General features: G+C 50.9%; 1 protein-coding gene across 2 annotated transcripts in view; it reads left to right on the forward strand.

Moving 5' to 3' along the window:
- ABCA2 (ATP binding cassette subfamily A member 2) overlaps positions 1-22,710 on the forward strand; it is a 110,073-nt gene that overhangs the window by 75,284 nt on the left and 12,079 nt on the right. Inside the window, exons 26-41 of one of the 2 annotated variants that reach the window (XM_084821129.1) lie at positions 565-685; positions 806-1,096; positions 3,664-3,876; positions 5,392-5,494; positions 7,386-7,714; positions 9,279-9,492; positions 9,659-9,764; positions 10,974-11,085; positions 12,423-12,483; positions 14,142-14,316; positions 14,453-14,568; positions 15,459-15,606; positions 18,045-18,168; positions 18,760-18,892; positions 21,235-21,352; positions 22,390-22,568. In XM_084821129.1, the coding sequence (XP_084677255.1) occupies positions 565-685; positions 806-1,096; positions 3,664-3,876; positions 5,392-5,494; positions 7,386-7,714; positions 9,279-9,492; positions 9,659-9,764; positions 10,974-11,085; positions 12,423-12,483; positions 14,142-14,316; positions 14,453-14,568; positions 15,459-15,606; positions 18,045-18,168; positions 18,760-18,892; positions 21,235-21,352; positions 22,390-22,568 (2,543 nt within the window). The remainder of the gene's footprint in view (positions 1-564; positions 686-805; positions 1,097-3,663; positions 3,877-5,391; positions 5,495-7,385; positions 7,715-9,278; positions 9,493-9,658; positions 9,765-10,973; positions 11,086-12,422; positions 12,484-14,141; positions 14,317-14,452; positions 14,569-15,458; positions 15,607-18,044; positions 18,169-18,759; positions 18,893-21,234; positions 21,353-22,389; positions 22,569-22,710) is intronic. The other variant, XM_084821130.1, reaches the window with a different exon arrangement.

Here is a 22,710-nt window from a genome sequence, read left to right on the forward strand (position 1 = left end):
AGGCTTACTAGCATGGGAATTGCACCAATAATGAGCTTAAGCAAGCATTATGGATCTCTAGGCCCCTCTAACACCACAAATGACTTGGCTATGCTCCTGGGACCAATACACATAGATGTTGTATATGCAAATGTGTGTGTAGATGTGCTAGTGCAGAAATAGTTTTTGAGCAGGAATATGTGACGTCTCACCATGGTGGGGAGGATTGACCAGGTGACCGGACTTGGACCGGGCAGCTCTTCAGATAGAGGACTGCCCTCTGTAAAGTCTGGCACCTGCCCTCCCGAGCGGCTACCCACACATGGTGCGGCAGCGAATTCTGTAAGTGCGTGTTGTGCGACGAGGAGCACTCCCATGCCCCTCCTGAAAGGGGAGCTGTCCCGTCAAGAGCTGCTTTCTGGTTTTGTGCCCGGATGGTCCGCATGTGAGTGGGAGGCTCTTGGCTGATCCGACACATTGTCACAGGCCACCCAGGGAGCTGCCAGCTGCTTCTCATGCCGACCTGGCCAGAAGCCCCGGGGTGACGTTTCCCCTTTCTCTGATCCCTCCCAACCTGCTTTGTAGCACCTGGAACACAGTCTGGATGACCTGGAGCTGACCAGCTTCGGGCTGATGGACACCACCCTGGAAGAGGTTTTCCTCAAGGTCTCGGAGGAAGACCAGTCTCTCGAGAACAGCGATGTGGGTAAGAACCGAGCTGCCCTCCCACGGTCTCAAGAGGCTTGCCGCTCTCCGCAGGTTTGTGCGGTACCTCCAGCAGGCTCCACCATCTCTCTCTCCCCCTTCCGCTCTCTCCCTCTTGCAGATGTGAAAGAGTCCAGAAAGGACGTCCTGCCTCTGCCCGACTTGCAGCTGGGCCCCAAGCCCGAGGCCAACGGAGAACCCCTTCTGGGCTCGGAGGTGCTTGAGAAGCCGGAGGCGGATCGGGGCAACCTGCTGGCCTGCGCCAAACTGGCCCAGAGTCAGGCGTCGCTGCGTTCCTCGTCTTCGGCCGGCTCCGTGCGTGGCGATGAAGGTGGGCCTTATTCGGAGTTCTATGGGGATTACTCTCCGTTGTTTGATAACCCGCAAGACCCTGATAACATCAGTCTGCAAGGTTTGTAACACGCGAGAGACCTCGCGTGTTCCCCTGGGGGGTAGGCAGGGGGAAGGGGAGTTGTGCATTCTGAGGTGCAGGGGGTGGCGGTGGCGGCGGCAAGTGTTATACCTGGAAATTGTACATTTTTGGATGTTGGGAGGCCTCCTAACCTTCTGTTTTTAGTTAGGGCCATTGCCTGATTGCGCAAAACTTTAATTTGCATATGTGATTAAAAGTGACGGTTCAGAAGCAAAAGGCACACTTGGGTGCTTCCAAGCAGACGGAGCTTGGCCCTAATAAATCGTGGCTCTTCTGATCTTAGTGACAAGCAGAATTGTAATTGGCTTTCCACACTATCGAGGGATACTGTGCTTTTTCCTGGCTGTACCAGTGCGCTTAGCACAGGAGTGGCCGATTTGTGGCTCTCCAGATGCTTGGGCCTACAACTCCCGTGATCCCTCCCTGTTGGCTATGCTGGCTAGGGCTGGTGGAAGTTGTAGGCCAAAGCATCTGGAGGGCCGCAAGTTGCCCACCTCTGCCTTAGCTAGCAGATGGAAGAAGCGGTGGGAAACACGGGAGGGCTGCAAGTGGAAGATGGCGTCATCTGGACCCTCCAGTAACGTTTTGTGAAGGAGGCAGGGCAATTGCACCATCACCGCTTCATCTGGAAGCAGCCTTTGAGTTTCAATGCTTGCCTGTGTGTGCCGCTGCAGGGGCCAGCAGAGAAGAGGCATTTGAGAGGGGCAGGAAATGCTTCTCACCTGGTTTGCCCTCTGTAGATTGTTCTTTCAGTACTAGTATCAGACCTTTGAAGAGGCATTCCCTCTGGGTGACAGAAAATGGGGGACACTGCCCTTCTGATGGCCCTTGCCACCTGCAGTTTTTAAAGGCATGTATTATGAAAAATCTGTTTCCTGATCAATCCGTAGCACCTCTTGCGTCTATCCAAAGTAGATTTTAATCGATGAAAAGATACAGCCCTAGTTTCAATGGTAAATGAGTCATTTTTCTTCTTGTCCCGTTGACTGAGAAGGGTCTCCATCAGCCTTCCCAAACCTGGTGCCCTCCAGATGTGTTGGACTGCAATTCTCATCAATGCTAGTCCATGGGAATGATGGGAGTTGCAATCTAACACATCTGGAGGGCACCAGGTTAGGGAAGGCTGTTCTATTCTGAACGTCTGCCATCTCTCTGAGGTTGGGGGAGGGTGGATGTCAGAGGAGGCCGCTAGGATTCGGTGAGGATACTTTGCATGGCCTCTTCAGTTTACTTGCCCTGTCAGTGCTGTGGGGGGCAGCAGTGTGTGTGTGTTTGTTTTTATTATTTATATATCTCTATCAATATCCATGGCACTTTGACAGAGCAATATAAACATAAGGCACAAATCCCTCCCCCACAGAGCTGCCCATCTAAATTTTGGCAGCATGGGGCAGGGAAGGGTAGATAAACACAAGAAGGCCCAGGACATCAGTGTAATGTAAACAAATAGCATTTTCTGGGGTACCTCTCCTATACACCCCTATGCTGTCCTTTTGGGGGGGACGTCTCTTTTTACATTGAGGGCTCCTCAGTGGCACAGGTGGTGTGTTTGCAGGTGAGCCTCCAGTCTCTTGTTTTGTAGAAAAAGAGTTTGGACCACAATGAGAGAGAGAGGGACAGACCTGGTTCGCATGTAATGAAAAGAACATGGTTTAATTATCCATGGTTTATTGAATCATGGGTTGTCATTATGTGCAACCCTGGAACTATAGGTTAACTATGAGTTGTTAACCACGAACAATCCATGAAGAGAATGGTTTGTTGTTGGGTTGTGAATTATGGGTTCTTTAAACCATGGGTTGTTATGTGTGGACCCAGAATCATAGGTTGATCATGGGTTCTTTCACTAGGCTACAGAGGCAGCAGGCAAGAGCGGTCAAAACCCAAGTACTGCGGTGCTGCAAAGGCAGTTGGGATATGGGAAAAGAGTGGGCGAAGGAGGAGGGAAACAAACTACCCAGGGACTCAGAAAACAAACCATGGTTTATTTTATTGTCTGCCAGACAAACCCTGGGTAGGGCAACAAACCATGGTTTATTTAAACCTGGGTAGGGGTGGGTAAATGAGTGATCCTCAAGCTCTCGCAGATTCTCTGAGCATCGGCTCGCTGCTCATCTCTCATGGATTTGCACTCAGATTTGCGATGGCTGTTCGTTTTGCACGGATGGGAAAATTGTGCAAAACAAACAGCTATGAAACGTGAAAGCTGTGCAAAAAGAATCCCTAAATTTGTGCAGATTTCCCCCATAGACTAAAGTGTGGGTGATTTACAAGTTGTGCATTTTGAGACAGTTGCACATTTTGAGAAAGTTGTGCCTTTTTCGAGTACACATTTTGTTCAGGCATTTGTGAAGATTTTCAGAGAGCATGCCCTCCCATTTGCATTTGTGGCTGTGAACAGGGCATCTCCGAGTGATTTGTGGACTGAAACGACATTCTTGAACCTCCCCCACCCTGGGTTAGGGTGACGTGCAAACCAGACCGGAGGGAGAGAGCGGGAGGCCTCGGTGTCTCCTGCATCTCCCCTTTGCTCTCCCCCGCTGCAGACCAAGAGGCTGACTTGGAGGGGCATGCGCTGGCCGGCCAGGGCAGCTTCAAGCTGGAGGGCTCCTGGCTGAAGCTGCGGCAGTTCCACGGACTGATCGTCAAACGTTTCCATTGCGCCAAGCGCAACACCAAGGCGCTCTTCTCCCAGATCCTGCTGCCTGCCTTCTTTGTCTGCGTGGCCATGACGGTGGCCCTCTCCGTGCCCGAGATAGGTGCGTGTGCTTCCTCCCGGGAGAGGCTCTGCCGCCGCCGGTGCTCCGGGAAGCTGGATTAAATGCAAAGTCTAGTATTTGTTTATTTGGTTTAATTTTTTTACGTTTATGTCCTACCTTTTTTCTTCTTGCAAGGAGCCCGAAGTGGCTTACGTGGTCCTCCTCTCCATTTTATCCCCACAGCAGCCCTATGAGGTCAGTTAAGCCGAGAGTCCATGACTGGCCCAAAGTCACCCAGTGAGCTTCATGGCCAAATGGAGACTAGAACCTGGATCTCCCAAGTCCTGTTCCAAAACTCTAACCACCATACCACGCTGGCTCATACACTAGAGAGGGAGGGAATGAAGACCAGCCCAGGAACACGGCCTTTTGCGTGTCGGGGGTGGGTGGAATTCCTGCCCCTAGAAATGTGTTTTGTCTCTGTGGAAAATGTTTCCATATGATCCATAAACACGCCTTTATTTTGTCGGGCTTTCGATTTGTCGCTGCCCTGGTTTTCTGATTTAATTTTGCGGTCATCGTGTTTTGATTCTGGATTCTAAAGTACTTTTAACTTGTGAAAACAACCAAGAGCCTTGTGGCACCTATCAATATTTATTCTGGCCTAAGCTTCCATGGACACTGTCCAATGAATCAGACGTATGAAATGTGAATCTCAAATCTGGCAGATCTATATACACATGCTGAGGGGGCGGGAGAGATGTGAACTGTCTTGTCGGAGGGAACTGAAATGCAAAACAAGTACATGGTGGCAATTACCTTAAGAGTTGCCATTCATAGGGCATTGCTGGCCAGGAACACAATCATTGTGATGGCGAATCCGCTCACATCTCAAAATGCAGGAAAGTGCGGACAGCAAATATTACCTTCATGCTTGCCTTTCTCAAACCGTGTTGGGTGATAACACCGACATCGTTGTAATGGTGAGCTGATTAGCATATGTAGTGTGGTTTCCAAAACCCAGCCTTTGTCCGTATTCAAACCACAGGGAATAGAGCTGAATCATTTCAGAGTGGCTGGGTAGCTGGCCAGATGGGCAGCTAATAAATATAATTAATAAATAAACAAACAAACAGCACCTCAGCAATTTCACATTGGTATCTGTCTTTGAAATTCCGTTGTTCAAGAATGGCCACCGTAAGGTCATTCACAGAGCATCCTGGGAGCTGAAGTGTTCCCCCACTGGTTCCCCCAATGGACATGGCCTTTCTGATGTCAGATTTGTGTCCGTTTATCCTTTTGCGTGGACATTGGCCTGCTTGTCCTCTTTAGAATGCAGTAGGGCACTGCCGGCAAGCGATGGCATATATCCCGTAAGATGAGCAGGTATATGAACCCCTGATGTGGCAGTTGGCATTATTAGGTCCTGTCATGGAGCAGATGCGGGGATGGAGTTTGCATCTGGGTCTGACCCTGTAGCACTTGAGGATGTCACAGTATCCCACTCTTGATCATGTCCCAGAGCTCCGAAGCAGTTGGGACAGATGTTGTTCCCCCCCCCCGCTTTCTCCACAGGAGATCTGCCTCCCCTCATCCTCTCACCATCCCAGTACCACAACTACACCCAACCTAAAGGCAACTTCATCCCATATGCTGATGAGGAACGGCGTGAATACCGGTGAGGGCCGGATTGTTTTCTTTTCCCTTCACAATAGGGTCACCAGCTCCAGACCAAGAGAGGCCCTGATGCTGTTTTAAGAGTTGCATACGTAGGGAGGAGAATTTTGCCAGTTGCAACTTCTCTGTGATGGGAAAAGACCCTGCCTTCACAGCAACGCTTCTTGGGCTCAAGTAAGCCTGCTGGCTGATATCCTCCCATCACACACCTCTCCTCCTCCTCCTTGAGGGAGCTCAGCAACCGCAGATGGGGATCCACACTGCTCTGCCATGGGGGAAGGGTGGCCCCACGGGGAGAAAGGCATAGCAGCCATGTTGCTGTCCCATGATGCCTTTCTCCTGGGAGATGGCTCACTCCTCTCAGAACAGCGCACGAAAGGAGCCACGTGAGGGGCTTGCTTGCTGGCCACTTTGGCTCACTGCAGAGCCCATCGCTCAAGAGCACCATGGCTGTTGTGGAGCCTGTGCCCACTCACCGAATAATCCATCGGAGTGATACTTGGGCATGTAGAATTACTGGTGTAAGGTGCGAAGAGATCAGCTAGCTGAGTTTATTTTTGTTTTGTTTTAAAGGGGAGTGACAGGGGTGGTTAGACCAATTCATGGTGGGTGGGACCCGCCAATGGCTGGCAGCTGAATGCGGCCTTCTCCCCTGCTGCCCTACCCCCGGTGTGCTGGATTGCAGCCCCCATCACCCCCAGCCCCACTGGCTGGGGATAATGGGGGTTGTATTGGTTATTTATTTGAAGTATTTCTATCCTGCTCCTCAGCCAAAAAAGGCTCCTGGAGTGGCTTAGAGTCAGTCAGTGAAAGATGCCTGCAGGCTTACAATCTAAAGAGACACCACACACAAGGAAAGCGGGATGCAGAGGGAAAAAGGAAGAAGTAAGGGGAGACATGATAGAGGTGGACACAAACATGCCTGGTGTGGAGAAAGTGGGGAGGGAGACCTTTATCTCTCTGTTGCACACTACTAGAACCCAACGGGGTCCTCCCATGAAGCTGATTGCGGGGAGATTCAGGGCAGGTCAAAGGAGGAACTTCTTCACACAGCGCAGAGTCGAACTATGGAATTCACTGCCACAGGATGTAGTGATGGCCACCCATTTGGATGGTTTTAAAAGGGGGTTGGACAAATTCACGGAGGAGAAGGCTATCAATGGCTACTGGTCCTGATGGCTATGTGCTACCTCCAGTACCAGAGTGCTGTGAGTGCCAGTTGCTGGGGAACATGGGTGTGTGTGTGTGGTGCTGTTGCACTCCTGTCCTGCTTGTGGGTTTCCCCTGGGCAGCTGGTTGGCCACTGTGTGAAGAGAATGCTGGACCAGATGGATCCTTGGTTTGATCCAGTGTGGCTCTTACGTTCTTAAGTACACACCTGGGGGGGGGGCACCAAGGCTGGTTTAATAGAACCCCCATTTTCAGAGGCAGTCTACCTCTGAGTGTCAGATTAACAGGGTTTGAGTAGGTGATGACAGTGGAGGCTGGTGGCTCCGATTTCAGTGGGGCTGTGAATCTGCTCTGGGTTTTAGTCAGAACTAGCCAGAACTCTAAAGGGGCTATCCAAGGTACTGAACCTATTTTGGTGATAGGCTTCAGCACCTTGGGCAGCTCCTGTAGCGTTCTGGCTGGTTCTGACTGAAACCCAGAATGGGTTTACAGGCCCACTGAAATCGGGCCTGCCAGCTTCCACTGGGCGCTGACCGTCTCCCACCTTGCGAACTCCGCCGGCCTTCGTCAGAGCCCGACTTGACCGACCTTTTGGTCTTGCCTTGTCCGAAAAATTCTTCTGTTCCTTGTAGTTGGTTGGGGGGAAATGTGTTTGAACAATACCCCCTTCTAACAGATATTCTTCCCCTTGGGGGAACCCCCCCCGAACCCACCACTTACAGACTTAAGTGGTCACCGGATGCCAGCCCCCAGCAACTGGTTGGGACCTTCTACCTGCCCTCGGGGGTGGGCGCCACCTGCGTGCTGAAAGCGGCTTTCAACAGCACTCTGGACCAGCTGGCGCAGTCGCTGAACCTCGACAGCAACGAGTCGAAGTTGCTGGCAGCCAAGTACTTCGATGCAATGTGTGTGGACTCCTTCACCCAGGGCCTGCCCCTCTCCAACTTCGTGCCGCCCCCGCCGTCACCCGCCCCCTCCGACTACCCCTTCTCCCTGGATGAGGACTTGTTGCGGGCCTGGAATTCCTCCACCTACCCATCCACCGTCAAAGGTAAGGCCTCGATCCACCTTCGGGGGGCAAGGCAGCTGGAGGCTTGCAGACATGTGAGAATTTTGGCTGACTTTGGCATATGTGTCGTCGCTGCGGCTAAAACCGCCGTTCTGTTTTATTGGCCAGAACCAGTCGGTGCTGCTCATTTCTTTGTTGATGTTGCATTTTTAAAGTGCGTCTTTAATTTCATAGCATCATAGAACAGGAGGGTTGGAAGGGGCCTACAAGACCAGTGAGTCCAATTTATTTGTTTTTATGCTGTGTTTTATTTGAGGTTTTGTGTTTTAATCCTGATTGTATCGCTGGCCGTTTTGCCTGTTATTTTTTGCCAGGAAGGTGGGATATATAAGGGCTCAATCCCATGCGTGTTTAGACAGAACAAAGTCCTACAACTCCCAGCATTCCCCAGCCAGTCAGCCTAAATAAATAAGCTAGGGACACCCTGATTCTCCCCATTTACAGGCAGTACCATCGAGATTGGAGTGTTGATGATAGAACTTCATCACAGTTCATGAGAAAAGACAATTAAATGAGGCCACATGATTTAACAGGTTCAATTGGTAGATTAATCAACTGAAATGTTAGTTGATTGATTGCTGGAGGCCGGTTTTAAACGGGGAGGTTAAGTGTAATAAGGGTACTTGGTTCATTTTTTGGAGGCTGTGGTGGGTTACCGTAACAGGGACTGGGAGAGAGTGACTATTTCAAGATGGCGTTTTTCTTTTAACAATGGTCGGTAACTCCTGTTTCTTAAATGAACTAACTTCTGCATCTGAGAAGGGCGTTTGTATGGAGGTTTTTGTGACCAGGAAGAGCTGGTGTAACATGCTGTAGCTTAGCAGGGGTTCTGCTCTCATCCCAGCTATCTGGATTCCTTTTAGTTGGAGATACCGGGGATTTTATGCATGTGTTTATTTATTCATTTAAATTTCTATCTTGCTCTCCTGCCAAAAATGGCGCTCATTTCTGCGTGCCTTGAATTGGGAGATTTGGGGCCACGTGATGGTGGTGGTGGTGGTGGTGGAGCGAACAGTGCGACTGAAACCTGGCTTTTGGGGTGGGGGAGACCTGCGTGAGGGGTGCTTGCCTACATGACACAAGGTGGCAGAAGGTTTCCTCAAGTTTTCCTTCCTTTTAAACAAACCAGAAAGTTCACCACTGCTTGACATATAATGCAGGTGAGCCCCCCTGCTCCTGTAAAAGTGGGTGAAAATCCACACCTCTGCCCCACTTTCATGGGGCACAACAGGCACCACAAAGGTAGGAGGGGAGAGAAGTATTCAGCCCTGTGTTCTGTAGAATGCCATGCTGGCTGGGACTGACATGCACTGCAGTCTTTAGTTCATATTGGATGCACAGAAACAGCGCTCACGCGTGACCCTCTTGCGCCGTTTTAATGGATCTCCCCCTGTAAGGCCCTTGGCGCAAAGCGGATTGTGCCCCGTAAGGCCCTTGCTCGAGCAGTGGGCAAAACGGTCCAGCTGCATTTAGCATGGAGCTGCAACGCCGTGTGGGGCACAACCCTTGGTTCTCAGCCCAGCTCGTTCCGCTCGTGTCCCCACAGAGGCCGTCACCTCCGCCCCGTCCCTGCCCAGCATCGTCCACGAGCCCATCAAGTGCACCTGCTCCATGCAAGGCACGGGCTTCTCCTGCCCCAGCGGGGTCGGCGGCCACCCGCACCAGATGAAGGTCGTGACGGGTGACATCCTGGTGGACATTACGGGCCGCAACATCTCCGAGTACTTGCTCTATACGTCGGACCGCTTTCGGCTGCACAGGTGTGTGTGTGTGTGTGTGTGTGTGTGTGGGCAGCGGGGGGGGGGGGATACCAGTGCTGATTCTCTTTAGGCCCCTTTTGCGCAAATTTGAAATCCCACCCATGGAGGTGACCTTGGTGTTTCTGTTCTGTGCTCCTTTCTCTCTCTCTCTCTCTCTCTGTCTCAGATATGGAGCTGTCACCTTTGGCAATATCCAGAAATCCATCCCAGCATCCTTTGGGGCCAAGGCTCCTCCCATGGTGCGGAAAATCGCCGTCCGGAGAACGGCCCAGGTAGGACACCCTGGTTGTGCTTTTGGTTGTTTTACGAGCCGGCAGGCTGGTACAGGCAGAGCAGAGGGGCCCGGTGTGGGGCAAGGGGGAGGGGGGCTTCTTTCAGCACAAGGGGGCATTCCATTTCAGAGAAGCTGTTGGGGGCCACGTTCCTGTGGTGGGCGGCACCAACAGTAAAAGAGTCGGGGCCAAACTGCCAAGAATTCCAGCTGACTTTAGCTTCAAGCTCTTCCTGCCAGCAGCTCAGCCTTTCGGGATGGGGGGAAAACTGCACAAAAGCGGGGGAAATGCCAAACCACCGGTGGTCAGCTGCGGGGGGTGGAGCCAGGAGGAGGGGCGTGGCCATCTGGGGAACCCTGGTGGACCAGAATGGGCCTGGGTTTGGCCCACGGGCCTGAGGCTCCCCTCCCACCCCTAGTACAGTGGCTACGGCGCTGGACTTTGGACCAGGAGGACCTGGGTTCAAGTCCCAGCTCAGCCATGAAATTCACTGGGTGACCTGAGGCCAGTGATGATCTTCTGGCCTACCTGACCTCACAGGGTTGTTGTGTGGATCAAATGTTGACCAAGGAGCTCTAAATGAGAGAGCAGATTTGCTCTAGGTGTCAGGGTGGAAACTGAGCCGATAGAACCCCAGAGTAGTTCTGATTCTGAGGAGGAACAGCAATCCGTGGGAGAGGAGCCCGCTCATCCCTCACAGGCACAGCAGCTGGCAGAGATTCCTCCTGCTGGCATTTCTGGGATAGATAGTGACCCTGGCAGCGAGAGAGCGCTGGAGGGGGGCTTGCTGGACGCTCGGCGCAGACGTAGGGAGCAACAACAGATGGAGGGCGCCAAAAGGAGGTGTTCGGCTCATTTGGCGCTCAAACAATGGTCGTGTCCCGAGGACCCAAGGGAAAGAGGGAGGATCTCTCCCTAGCCCATAAGTTCAGGGTCTTCCTGTGGTTCTCCTTCAGATGGGGACCAACTGCCTAACCTGGAGCTTAGGCTACTCTGCTATCTTTCCCCAGTGCTGTTCCTTGCTTAGTCGCTGGTGATTAGCATCTGAAAGAGTCATTAAGTTGTAAAAAGGATTAAAGCCTTGAAAAGAATCCTTTTGTCTGTGTCTTGAGTTGGCTATTGGAGGGGACTGTAAGAGGCAGCTAGGGCGCCCCTGACACTAGGCTGCTCAGTCTCTCTCTCTCTCTCTCTCTCTCATTCTCTAACCAGGTTTACTACAACAACAAGGGCTACCACAGTATGCCAACTTACCTCAACGCCCTCAACAATGCCATCCTCCGCGCCAACCTGCCCAAGAGCAGAGGGAACCCCGCTGCCTACGGTGAGCCTGCCAGCCCCTGGCGCTAAAACCGAGGGAGCGGGAGGGGGTCCCACGCTGTAGCAGGAGGGAAGGCCGAAAATACTGAGGCCTGAAATAGAGACCTGGCAGGTAGCTAGACTCTTTCTTTCTTTCTTTCTTTCTTTCTTTCTTTCTTTCTTTCTTTCTTTCTTTCTTTCTTCCTTCCTTCCTTCCTTCCTTCCTTCCTTCCTTCCTTCCTTCCTTTTGAGCTTGGTAGTTTCCAACGCTGTGCGTCTCATTTGAGGTGGTGGAAATCTGTTTAGGGTTGGACCCCGGAGCTGCCTTCTGCAAGATCTGCTTGTGGGAGGTCTCTTTGCGCAACTTGGGGGATCCCCCCCCCACAGCTGATTCAGCAAGGAGGGGGCGGGGAAGTCCGCCTCTGCCAAGGCAGTCAGTCCTGTCTAAATCTGAATCGCACCCTAATGTTTGCTGGTGTACTGTAGCTTGGGAGACCCTGAGTGTGTGCGTGCGATCATCCAAAATTGATTTGGATCATCCGTGGAGCTGTAGCTCTGTGGCGGAGCCCCCGCTTTGCATGCAGAAGGTCCCAGGTTTGATTCCCAGCATCTCCAGTCAGGGCAGGAAAAACTCCTGCCTGAAACCCTGGAGAGCTGCTGCTGCCAGTCAGATAATAATGGGCTAGGTGGACCAAGGGCCTGACTCAGTATAAAGCAGCTTCCGATGTTCCTGTTTAATTCAGCGCTTTATTTAGAATCATGAGGACTAGAACCTTAGTTTATTTTTAGGGAAAGGACCATAGCTCAGTGGTAGAACATATTCTCATGCACAAGGTCCCAGGCTCAACCCCCTCTCCGCATAGAGCTAGGGAAGAATCCTGCCTAAAACCCTGGAAAACCACCACCAGTCAAGTGTCAACAATACTGGTCTAGACGGACCAAGGTGGGGTCTGACTTAGCATAAGGCAGTTTCCTATGTTCCTATTTAATTCATCCATTGAGTGAGGACCATGAGGAATCTTACTTTAGGTTTAGGTAAAGGATAATAGTTCAGTGGTGGAGCCTCTGCTCTGCATGCAGCAGGTCCCAGGTTTGATCTTGGGCATCTCCAAGTAGGGCAGGAAAACATCCTGCCTGAAACTCTGAGGATCTGTTGCCAGTCAGTGCCAACAGCACTGGGCTTGGCCTGACTCAGCAAAAGGCAGGGAAGGGCGGCTTCCGATGTTCCTGTGATTTATCAACAAAATAAGCTTTTTGGTCCGTTGCTGGAAAGGGGTGTTGCGCCTGCGGCTTGCTCAGGTGGCTGTGAGGCTGGGGAGCTGGCTGGGGAGTTGATGCAACGCCCTGTGCTTCTCCCTCCAGGTATCACCCTGACCAACCACCCCATGAACAAGACCAGCGCCAGCCTCTCCTTGGATTACCTGTAGGTTTCCCTTTGTCCGTTTTACTTTACAATTTGCTTTTTTTGACCAACGTCTTCAAAGCAGAGGGGACAATCTGACGCAAGAAACCAAATACAAGATGATATTATTATTATTTTAAATTATGCTTTTTCAGGAATAGCAACCTAAACAAGAGGTCACACTTTTTAAATGTGTGTGGGCGGGAGGTTTCTTTGCCAAGCAAATGGAGAAGTCCAGGGTCTGGAGATGCCTTAGAAGCTTACCTCCCTAACAGCTAAAGTTACCCAAACATTCCTCAGTCCACAGCTGTGTGATTCTTTGAACTGAAAGAGAACCTGGTGCTCCTTTTGCTGGGAGTGGGGTGGGGCAGGTAGCCTTAGGGTGCTTCCAGATGGAGGGCTTCTGGTTAGGAATGTGCAAAGCAGCAAAACCCAAGCTTGCTGACGTTCTCCGAGTTCCATCTTGAAGCTCATTTCGACTCAAGTCTGTATCAGATTGTGAGTTTTGTTTTTTTGCTTTTAGCATGAAACTCTGTGCATATTTCCCCAAATTTACATGTCAGTTGTGCTCATCTCTGAAATGCGTGCATTCTTCTCCCAATGATTAAAGCATATTTGTGCGCATTTTTTGAAAGAATGCACTCATCACGCGCATTTTTCAAATGTACGCACGCTGTTGATCACATAGTTTTGGGTCCGCAAATCACACTGCAAGCTCAGAGATGTATGGACTGTGACTGCAGATTTCATCCGAGTCCATGCTCGATCCGGAAGGTGCGAACTTGATAAATCCTGATCGCAAACACACTGAAGCAAATTTTGCATACATCCCTCCTCCTATCACTGCCAGTCGGACGGCCTTGTACAGCTATTCTGGCTTTCCCTCCTTAATGGATTTTTTGTGGTAAGGAAAAAGACAGAAAAAGTGGTGGGAAAACACTAGAGTTTTACAAGTCAGGACCCCCTGCAAAATTCCATGAATGAGACAGGGAGGATGCACGATAAAAAGCCAGGCCTGGAAGCGCTGTCAGTCTCCACTCGCTTGCATTTGGGTTTTCAAAAGGTGGCAGGTAGGAACGTGCAGTTCAGTGCATGGCATTCCGGAAGGTTAAGCCACCAACATGTTTAGAGCAGGCTCTCAATCCATTAAAGATGGAATTATCTGTCTTTTATTAAGGGATATGCATGTTGAGACAGAGCCAGTGTGGTGTAGTAGCAAGAGAGTTGGACTGGGAGCTGGGAGATACGGGTTCTAGTCCCTGCTCGGCCATGGAAGCTCACTGGGTGACTTTGGGCCAGTCACAGACTCTCAGCCCAGCCTACCTCACAGGGTTGTTGTTGTGAGGATAAAATGGAGAGGAGGAGGATAATGTAAGCCGCCTTGCAAGAGGAATAAAGGCGGGATATAAATGCAATAATAATAATAATAATAATAATAATAATAATAACAACAACAAAAAAGTCCTACAACTCCCAGAGTGCCCCAAGCAGCCATGCTGGCTGGGGCATCCTGGGAGTTGTAGGATTTTTCTCTGTCTCCACATGCATAGGATTGCACCCTAAACTGGCATAGTACCAAAATGTCCAAATACATTCCCCCATCGCTTGTGACAGATCTCACTGCTATGCCCTAAGGAGCGCCTCATCTCATTCTCTCTTCCTTCTCCGGCCCATCGTAGCCTCCAGGGCACTGACGTGGTCATCGCCATCTTCATCATTGTGGCCATGTCCTTTGTGCCGGCCAGCTTCGTGGTCTTCCTGGTGGCGGAGAAGTCCACCAAAGCCAAGCACCTCCAGTTTGTGAGCGGCTGTGACCCTGTGATCTACTGGCTGGCCAACTACGTCTGGGACATGGTACTGGGGCAAGGGGCTTTTTGAGGGCGTTGTGGGCCAGAGAAGCAGTGCTTCTGTAGCCAGGCTTGGTGGTACGAGGCGGCCCCGTGTAGGCACTCTTCTCTCACACCTTTGCTCCCCTTTTCTTCTTTTTCAGCTGAACTACCTAGTTCCAGCCACATGCTGCATCATCATCCTCTTTGTGTTCGACTTGCCAGCGTACACCTCTCCCACCAACTTTCCAGCTGTGCTCTCCCTCTTCCTGCTCTACGGGTACATGGGCTCTTTGGGGAAAATTAGGAAATCCCTGAATAATCTGGGGCAAGCAAGAGAGAGAGAGAGAGAGAGTGAGAGAGAGAGAGATGGACCTTTGGTCTGATCCAGCAAGACCATCCTTATGCTCTTAGTGATATTATTTATTGATGACTCGCCCTGTAGCCAAAGCACTCAGGGTGACATATGTAATAAAAGCAAATGCAATAAAACCATCAATTTCTGTCTATTAGCCAAGGTAGTTAGGAATGAAACCTCAGGGGAAGTCTATCTTACATTAGCAGGTGGTGGGAAGAAACAGCAGGAGGGTGGTAAACGTCATGTCCTGCTATTGGGCTTCCAAGGGGCACTTGATTGTTATACACATACCTACTTTTTAAAAAAACATGTTTTAATTAAAAGGCAAAGTAAACAAATACATTTCCCCAAAGTTCACAGTTGGGTAATAGCTTTATTTGGGCCAACCAAAATTCCACAACATCGTGTTAGCTGTTGAGTTCCCCAGATCAATTCATCAGGCAAAAAAGTGGGGAATAGGAAAAGAAACAAAGCCCCCCAAATTGGCTAAGTGTTATGGGCAGGAGGTCTGCAGTTTAGATAGACCCAGTTTCATACTGGAGATTTGCAGTCTGAATGAATTAGCCAGGTCTAGGTGTTGCAGTTACCAGATTACACCTAACAATGCATGTTGGGAGACAGAAACAATGTCTGATCTCCAGTTCTGAAAACACACAGTCCGGCTGTAACTCTGAGCTGCCTCTTGCCACTGAGAAGAACTGGACTCGATCGCAGTTTGGTCTGATCCAGGAAGGTCTTCCGATGACTTTATGGCCAGCGTCTGCAAGGTTTGCCTCTGAATGTCTCTCTTTCCCTCTATCCCCTGCGTCCAGGTGGTCCATCACACCCATCATGTACCCGGCCTCCTTCTGGTTTGAGGTGCCTAGCTCAGCATATGTCTTCCTGATCGTCATCAACCTGTTCATCGGGATCACAGCTACAGTAGCAACCTTTCTGCTACAGCTCTTTGAGCATGACAAGGTGAGGGAGTGGGACTCTGCTGGGGGGTGGAGGGGAAGGTATGACCTCCTACTGGCCGAAGAGCAGGACCTCAAACAGGGAGACCTCGGTTCAAGTCCCTGCTTAGTAGGGGTGGGCGGATCACTGATGTTCGAGTTCATTAAGATCCTCTGAACATCACCTTGATGCTTGTCTCTCCTTGATTTGCACTCATGTTTGTGCTCACTGTTCGTTTTGTGCAAATGTGAAAATTGTGCAAAATGAATGCGATTGAATGTGGAAATTGTGTCAACTCCCCCAAGTTGCGTAAATTGCCTCCCATAAATTTATGTGCGAAATTGCACATTTTTAAAATGCGCAATTTCAAACTTTTTCCTGACAAAATTTGCTTATTTGTCAAACACGAGCACATATTCCAGAATTTGCAAACATTTTTGGAGAGCATGTTCTCCTGCTCGTCTTCAGGGTTATAAACAGGGCATGCTTGCACGTTTTGCGAGTGCAAACAAAATTCTTGTATATCCCTACTGCTTAGCCATGGAACTCACTAGATAACCAGCCAACCTCTCTGTGGATTTAATGCTTGGGTGCCTCTCTGGTTCATTTCTTTGCCCGTCCCTGCTTGACCCATTTCAGAAAGGGACATGGGATGCTTCCAGACATGGCTTTTATTGTGTAGTTGCCCTGCCTCTATTGTGCAGTCGCCCTGCTTCACTCATGGAAATTGATCATCTTCCGTTTGTAACCCTCTTGTGTTTTCCCTCCGCCTCTTCCATTTTTTAGTCTTTCCACACAAAAATCCATTTGGGGGAAAAGACGGAATTGCTGCACAATGTCTTTTGATTGGGATGTAGAGAATTTGTGAGTTTTGCTTTCTCCTGTATTTGAAGTTTTTTGAAATCTCAAATACTTTCCATTCCGCATAAGAAGAAATTCACTAAATTTGGTAAATTGTTATCAAAAACTGAAACAAAATTTTCAACCATATACACTGGCCAAATTCAACAGGGACAGTTCTTCCCAGCATGGAGAGTTCCAGGTTATATCGTTGTTAAAGATGAGGAGTCTGCCAGAAAAAAAAATAGGTGGCGATCCCAGTTCAGCATCGCAAATATGGCTGAATATACAGGAATTCAAAGCCAGACTTTTAAGTGCAAAGCACTGTAAGCCCTGGATGAATCTGTCAGCTTCAGTTTCTCCTACATTCAGTTTTTCTAGTATCTTAAGTTCTTTCCATCCTGAATATGAAGAAATGTGTGAATTTAAAAAATGAACCAAACAAAATTCTCATCCTTCCATAGCAAGGAGCCCTCCATCTGGAAACACCCACAGCAGAGCTGGAAAAGTGCAGAAAAGAGCAGCCCAAAAGAGCTGGGGGCTGGAACACCTTTTCTCAAGGAAAGACTAAATGGTTTGGGACTTTTAGCGTAGAAAAAAAGACAAATGTGGGTGATGGCATGATAGAGACATAAAATGATGCACAGCTTGGAGAAAATGCCGAGGGGGATGTTTGTCTCCCTCTACCATAAGATTAGAACTAATGTTGTGTTCTACCTCTGCTGTGGCAAAGGCCTAGCATCATTTAGGTGCTGGTGAGCCTTCAGCTGCAGGGTTCCCCTATGGATTGGGTTTTTCAGCAAGGTCAGGTTTCAGGAACTGGAAAAGAACAGCACCACAGAAGGTTCCGGGTGGTGCAGTGGCTGGAAGCCAGATGGAGTGACTGTACGTTGCTCCAACAAGTTGCAGAGCAAGATTGAGCCTTAAATAAGACTTTGGATGCCTTTTGGCTAATTGGCTCTGCCTCCATACTAACTGAGGGTTTGTCTCTTAAAGGGCCTGGCTGTTTAAGAAATCTCAGGCTGAGATGATGTGGGAGTGGCTGGTGCATGCTAGTGTCCTCATGGCTCAAATCCTCAGAGACCTCTGGACATACCTTTGGCATTTCTGGAGGACTGGGTCTTGGGAAAATGGAACCTCATGACACCTATCTGTGGCTGAGTCCCCTCCCATTAACTCTGGAGCCTCTTCTTCTGAGGACAAGGGGTCGGCACCCTCTTAGGGTGAGGATTCGGGGTCCATGATAACTCAGGGCTGTCCAATGAAATTGATAGGAGATTCAGGGCAGAGAAGAGGAACTCACTGCCACAAGATGCGTGGGTGGCAGCCACTGGGCGTAGCTAGCTTTCAAAACAAAGAAAAAAGGTACGACAGCTTTATGGAGGAGAAGCCTATAAGTGACAATGTTGTGATACCTAAATAGAGCCTCTGTGTCCAGGGAGAGTCTGCCCAAGTTTGTTGCTGGGGACAAATGAATGGGATGATTGTTCCCTTTGTGCCTGGCTTGTGGACTTCCTGGAGACCATGTCAGGCTGGGTCACTCTGGGGAGCAGGACACTGACTGAGGTGGACCCCCCTCGGCCTGATCCAGCGGTGCTCTTCTTCGTGTCCCTGTTCTGTAGGACCTGAAAATGGTGAACAGCTACTTAAAGAGCTGCTTCCTGATCTTCCCGAATTACAACCTGGGCCATGGGCTGATGGAGATGGCGTACAATGAGTACATCAATGAGTACTATGCAAAGATCGGTGAGTTTCCCCAATTAGATTAAGAACCTGCAGCAGCCACCTGATCCCCACCCCTACCCCTCGGTCCCCACATAACCTGCTTTTGTGTCGTAGAGCCCACTCAGGCAGGCCCCTTTGCTTCTGGCCTCGCCCACCCCATCATGCGGCCCCCAAGAGCTGCTCTGAAACTGAACTTGGCTCTCAAGCTGAAGGAGGTTCCCCACCCCTGGTTTAGCCCCATAACCCCCTTTCAGTGCCCTGGTCTAGTCGTGGAAGCACTCATGGAGGGGAAAAAGAGATTTTGAACATGTGCAGAGCGCCTTTCTGTCACTGCTTGGGTAATTGCACCCAGCATCAAAATCTCTGGGATCCAGGTGGAAAAGGGACTTCATGCAAGCTTGAGCCCCAGGACCTGTTGTGCCTTTTTAGAAATAAAGACAGGGATCTTGCTAGTCAAAGTAGCGGAGGTGCTGAAGACTCCCCTAAATGGCCACTTGGCTTAAGAGTCTCTGAGCAGAAACTGAAGAAGTTTGACTTCTTGGGCAAATGTATCCAGCACCAGGGAAAATCCAGCACTGTTCTAAATCTGACGCTGTCTTTCTGTCCCTTTAGGGCAATTTGACAAAATGAAGTCGCCCTTCGAGTGGGACATCGTGACCCGGGGCTTGGTGGCCATGACTATCGAAGGCTTCGTGGGCTTCTTCATCACGATCATGTGCCAGTACAATTTCCTCCGGAAACCACAGTGCGTGTCTGTGGGTGGGTGGGTGGGAACGGGGGGGAGCGCCCTCTGGAGATGTCTCTGTGATGATGGGACAGGAAGCTTCATCTCCAACGGAGGCTCTCTTTGTTGTTTTTATTGCACCCTCCGTGTGCTGTACAAAACATAAGAGGACAGGTCTCTGCCCCCAGGTGCCAGCAGCGTAAAAATTGACACAGAGATGGTGGCATAGGGAGAGGAAAGAACTGGAGTCAGGAGTGAAGAGAGGAGGAATATACGTTTAGATCTGTTACAGCTTCTTAGCCTTGGTTGCAGCCAGAGTACTGCTATGGTTGTACCCCCGGGCCAAAGTCTAGCCCCCCCTGCCCCCTGCCCAGGGGTGCCCAAAGGACCACCCGGAGCATCGCAGGTGATGGGGGCAGTGACAAACAGGCCCTGTGCTACTGTGACCCACCAGGGCTGATTGTCTCACCACATCCTTTCTCCTTGCTTTTAAACATTTTGGAGTTAGAGGAAAGCCGACTGAGCACGTACATGGTTACAGACGCTCCTGTTATTATTTTTACTTTAGGGGTATATTATCCGTTTCCACAACAGAGTGCTGCTTATTCCCAAGTCACTTATGTTTAGTATCAGGGCAGCAGATGAAAACACCATTTCCCCCCACCCCCATTCCCATCGTCATGATGGTGCCATCATTTCAGTGAGTTTCATATGCAAAACTGCACATGCTCAGAGTCTATTTTAAAACCAGGATTGGCAAAGAGATTTATTGTTCTGACATATCAGGAATGCAGAAGCATTTGTAAAGCATAGGATGGGGGTTGGGAGACAACAGGAAGTATTTCATGTGTGTTTCACAAATCAAGTAATACACGTGGACATCTAAAGGGGTGGGCGGGTATAAGACCATTAATTTCAGAGTCTAAAATTACCACTGTACTTATTTAGTACATTTCTGATCTTCCCAAAAACTCAGGTTGTCTGGGCAGATTGCAGCCAGTTAAAAAGCTAAAATGCCGTTTTAAAGCACAGTTTCATTTCATTTCATTTGTTATATTTCTGTTCCGCCCCATAGCCGAAGCTATGAAATACAGTACAAATACTGAAAAGAATAAAATGCGATATAATGCAAACACTGAAGAATGCCTAGGCACACCTGTGTTAGGGGGAAAGCCCCACTGAGTACAGTAAGGCTTACGTCTGAGTAAAGATCCGGAGAACTGCGCTGCCGGTGATCCTAAGCTGGCTCATGTGAAAGGCAGTTCCGTCTTTGGAGGATACATTGGGACGCTTTACTCCTTTATTATACAGATTTTTATACCACCTTTTAGTAAAAATTCACACTGGTTGCAACGAGCTACTTCGTGTCAAGGGCTCCTTGGAGGCCTCTCTCAGTCTAATCCAGTAGCCGAGTCCAGACACAGACAAAGGGATTCTTTTCAAAGCTTTATTCCTCTTTTACAACTTAACAACTCTACTGTTAGCAACTAGCTATGAGCAGCAGAGTACCTATGCCGTAAGTGGGAACAGTTGGTCCCCGTTTGAAGGAGAATCACTGGCAGACCCTGAACTTATGGGCTAGGGAGAGTCCCTCCCCTTTTCCCTTGGATCCTCTGGGCGCAACCGTTGTTTGCGTGCCAACCGGGCACTATGCCTCCTTTCCGCGCCCTCCATTTGGCATCGCTCCCTGCGTCGGCGTCACGCGTCCAGCAAGTCTGCTTCCTGCACTCTCACTCCCGGGACTGCTGTCTATCCTAGGAATGCCGGTGGGAGGAATCCCTGCCAGCTGTTGGCCCTGGGAAGGGTGAGCGCGCTCCTCTCCCAGGAGCGGCTGCTCTTCCTCAGAATCAGAACTACTCTGGGATTCTATGGGCTCAGTGTCCACCCTGACACTTCGGTTTCTGGGGAAAGTAGTGTATTGCATCTTGTGTCCGAGCATGCAAAGTGTGCTGCTTCTGCTACGATCAACCTGATAACATATCTCCACCCCCCGCCCTGTGTCTGCAATTTGAAGACCCCCTTGAGATTTTTCAGCTGCTTTGTTCAGTCGATGAAATTCAGGGCCAGGAGGCCGTTTATTAGGTTTGCTTTTAGGGACGATGGATGGATGCAGCGAGAGCTGCAGGGGCAGGGTGAGAGCAGACGAGGAGAGCTGTTCCAGCAGCGCTGCTCGGTTACCGCCGAGCCGCCAAGGCTGTCCCCTCCGCCCCTTGCAGACTGGCTTGCGGTCGTGTCTCTCTCCGAGGCAAGAGTGAGGAGCTGCTTGGGGCTGTGTTCGCCCCAGAGCCTCACTCCACTCTTTCCCCACCAGTCTGATCCAGTTTTCTCCACTTACTCCCACTTTCCCCCCCAATCTGATCCAGGCGTCTGCCCGTGTCCACGAAACCCGTCGAAGACGACGTGGACGTGGCCAACGAGCGGCATCGAGTCTTGCGGGGGGACGCGGACAACGACATGCTGAAGATTGAGAACCTCACCAAGGTAGGGACGGACCGCCTCCTCATCCCGTTAGGCTCCGGCAAGGGCAGCCTCTAGGCCAGGGGTGCGGAACATCAGGACTGTGGGCCAGATATGGCCCCCAGGTGGCTGCGCTCCTCCTGGCCCCGCCGCTTTTCCCCACCCCGTGATCGTTTGATGATGTCCCACTTTCTGTGCAGTTCTGTCCCCCGCCCCATTCTGAAAGGTCGAAGGCTGAGTTCCTGGCAGTAAGAGCTTTAAGCAACAATATGCCGGCATTTGGGGCCCCACCCCCTTTGCCTTTGGCCCCGCCCAGCACTGGGATGTGGCCCCTGAGAGTTTTGCTAAAATTGAATTTGCCTCTCAGGCTGAAAGAGGTTCCCTGATCCTGCTCCAGGCACTCAGGTTGCAGGACTGGGGAAGAGGCTATGTGTCAATCATGGTCGGAAGGAATTGGGGGGGGCGGAGGTGTTGTTGTTCCCAAACAGGCAAGGATCAAACCCCCCAACCAGCAAACAAGGACCAGAGGCAGGGCGTGTAGTCCAAACCAGGCAGGGTCAAGCATCAAAGGTTGTGGGGCATTAGGCTGTGCCCTCACAGCAGAGGCGAACTGCCGAGAGGGAGGAGCGGGCTCCAAGGTGGGGGCTTTATAGGGCCTGGCGGGCCGGGATTGGCCCTTGGAGGTCAGCTGGCAGAACGCTCCAGCTGGCTGGGACTGCGGCCTCAGGGTCCAGTACTCAGGCTGCCAGCTGCTGCGGGAGTAGGGCGCTGGAGGCACGGCTGGGAGAGCCCTCGGTTTGAGAACCTGTAGATCCTCCTGGAAAGCTGGCAGGGAAAGGGTGCCCGGTCTGGTCTCTGGAGGCCAGGGAGGGAAAGGGGCTCCTGCCATCTTTGGCTGTTGGCCAGACGTGTGCCGTGCTGCACAGTCCCCGGCCAGGAAGAAGCAGCCCTTTCTGCCAGCTCGCCGCTGTCCCGACGGATCGCGCAAACGGGGCACACCCAGAGAGGGATGCCTTGGCCGCTAACGCCCACACCTGTCTCGTTTCCCCGCTGGCCGCCAGGTCTACAAGTCCCGCAAGATTGGCCGCATCCTGGCCGTGGACCGCCTGTGCGTGGGCGTCCGGCCGGGGGAGTGCTTTGGCCTGCTGGGTGTCAACGGGGCCGGGAAGACAGCCACCTTCAAGATGCTGACGGGAGACGAGAGCACCACGGGCGGCGAGGCCTTTGTCCACGGGCACAGGCACGTCTGGGGTCATTCTCAGAGGGCACACGACTCCCTTGCCTTGTTCCAGGGGCGCCAGATGTATTTTCAGGAGACTTTCCCTGCATGCTAAGAGGTTGAACTGCCTCTCGGAAGGCTGAGCTGGGGGCAGCTCCTGCTT

Source organism: Heloderma suspectum, chromosome 14 (genome assembly GCF_057233095.1).
Source record: "Heloderma suspectum isolate Gila_16-S chromosome 14, 16-S_ref, whole genome shotgun sequence".
Taxonomy (NCBI): domain Eukaryota; kingdom Metazoa; phylum Chordata; class Lepidosauria; order Squamata; family Helodermatidae; genus Heloderma; species Heloderma suspectum.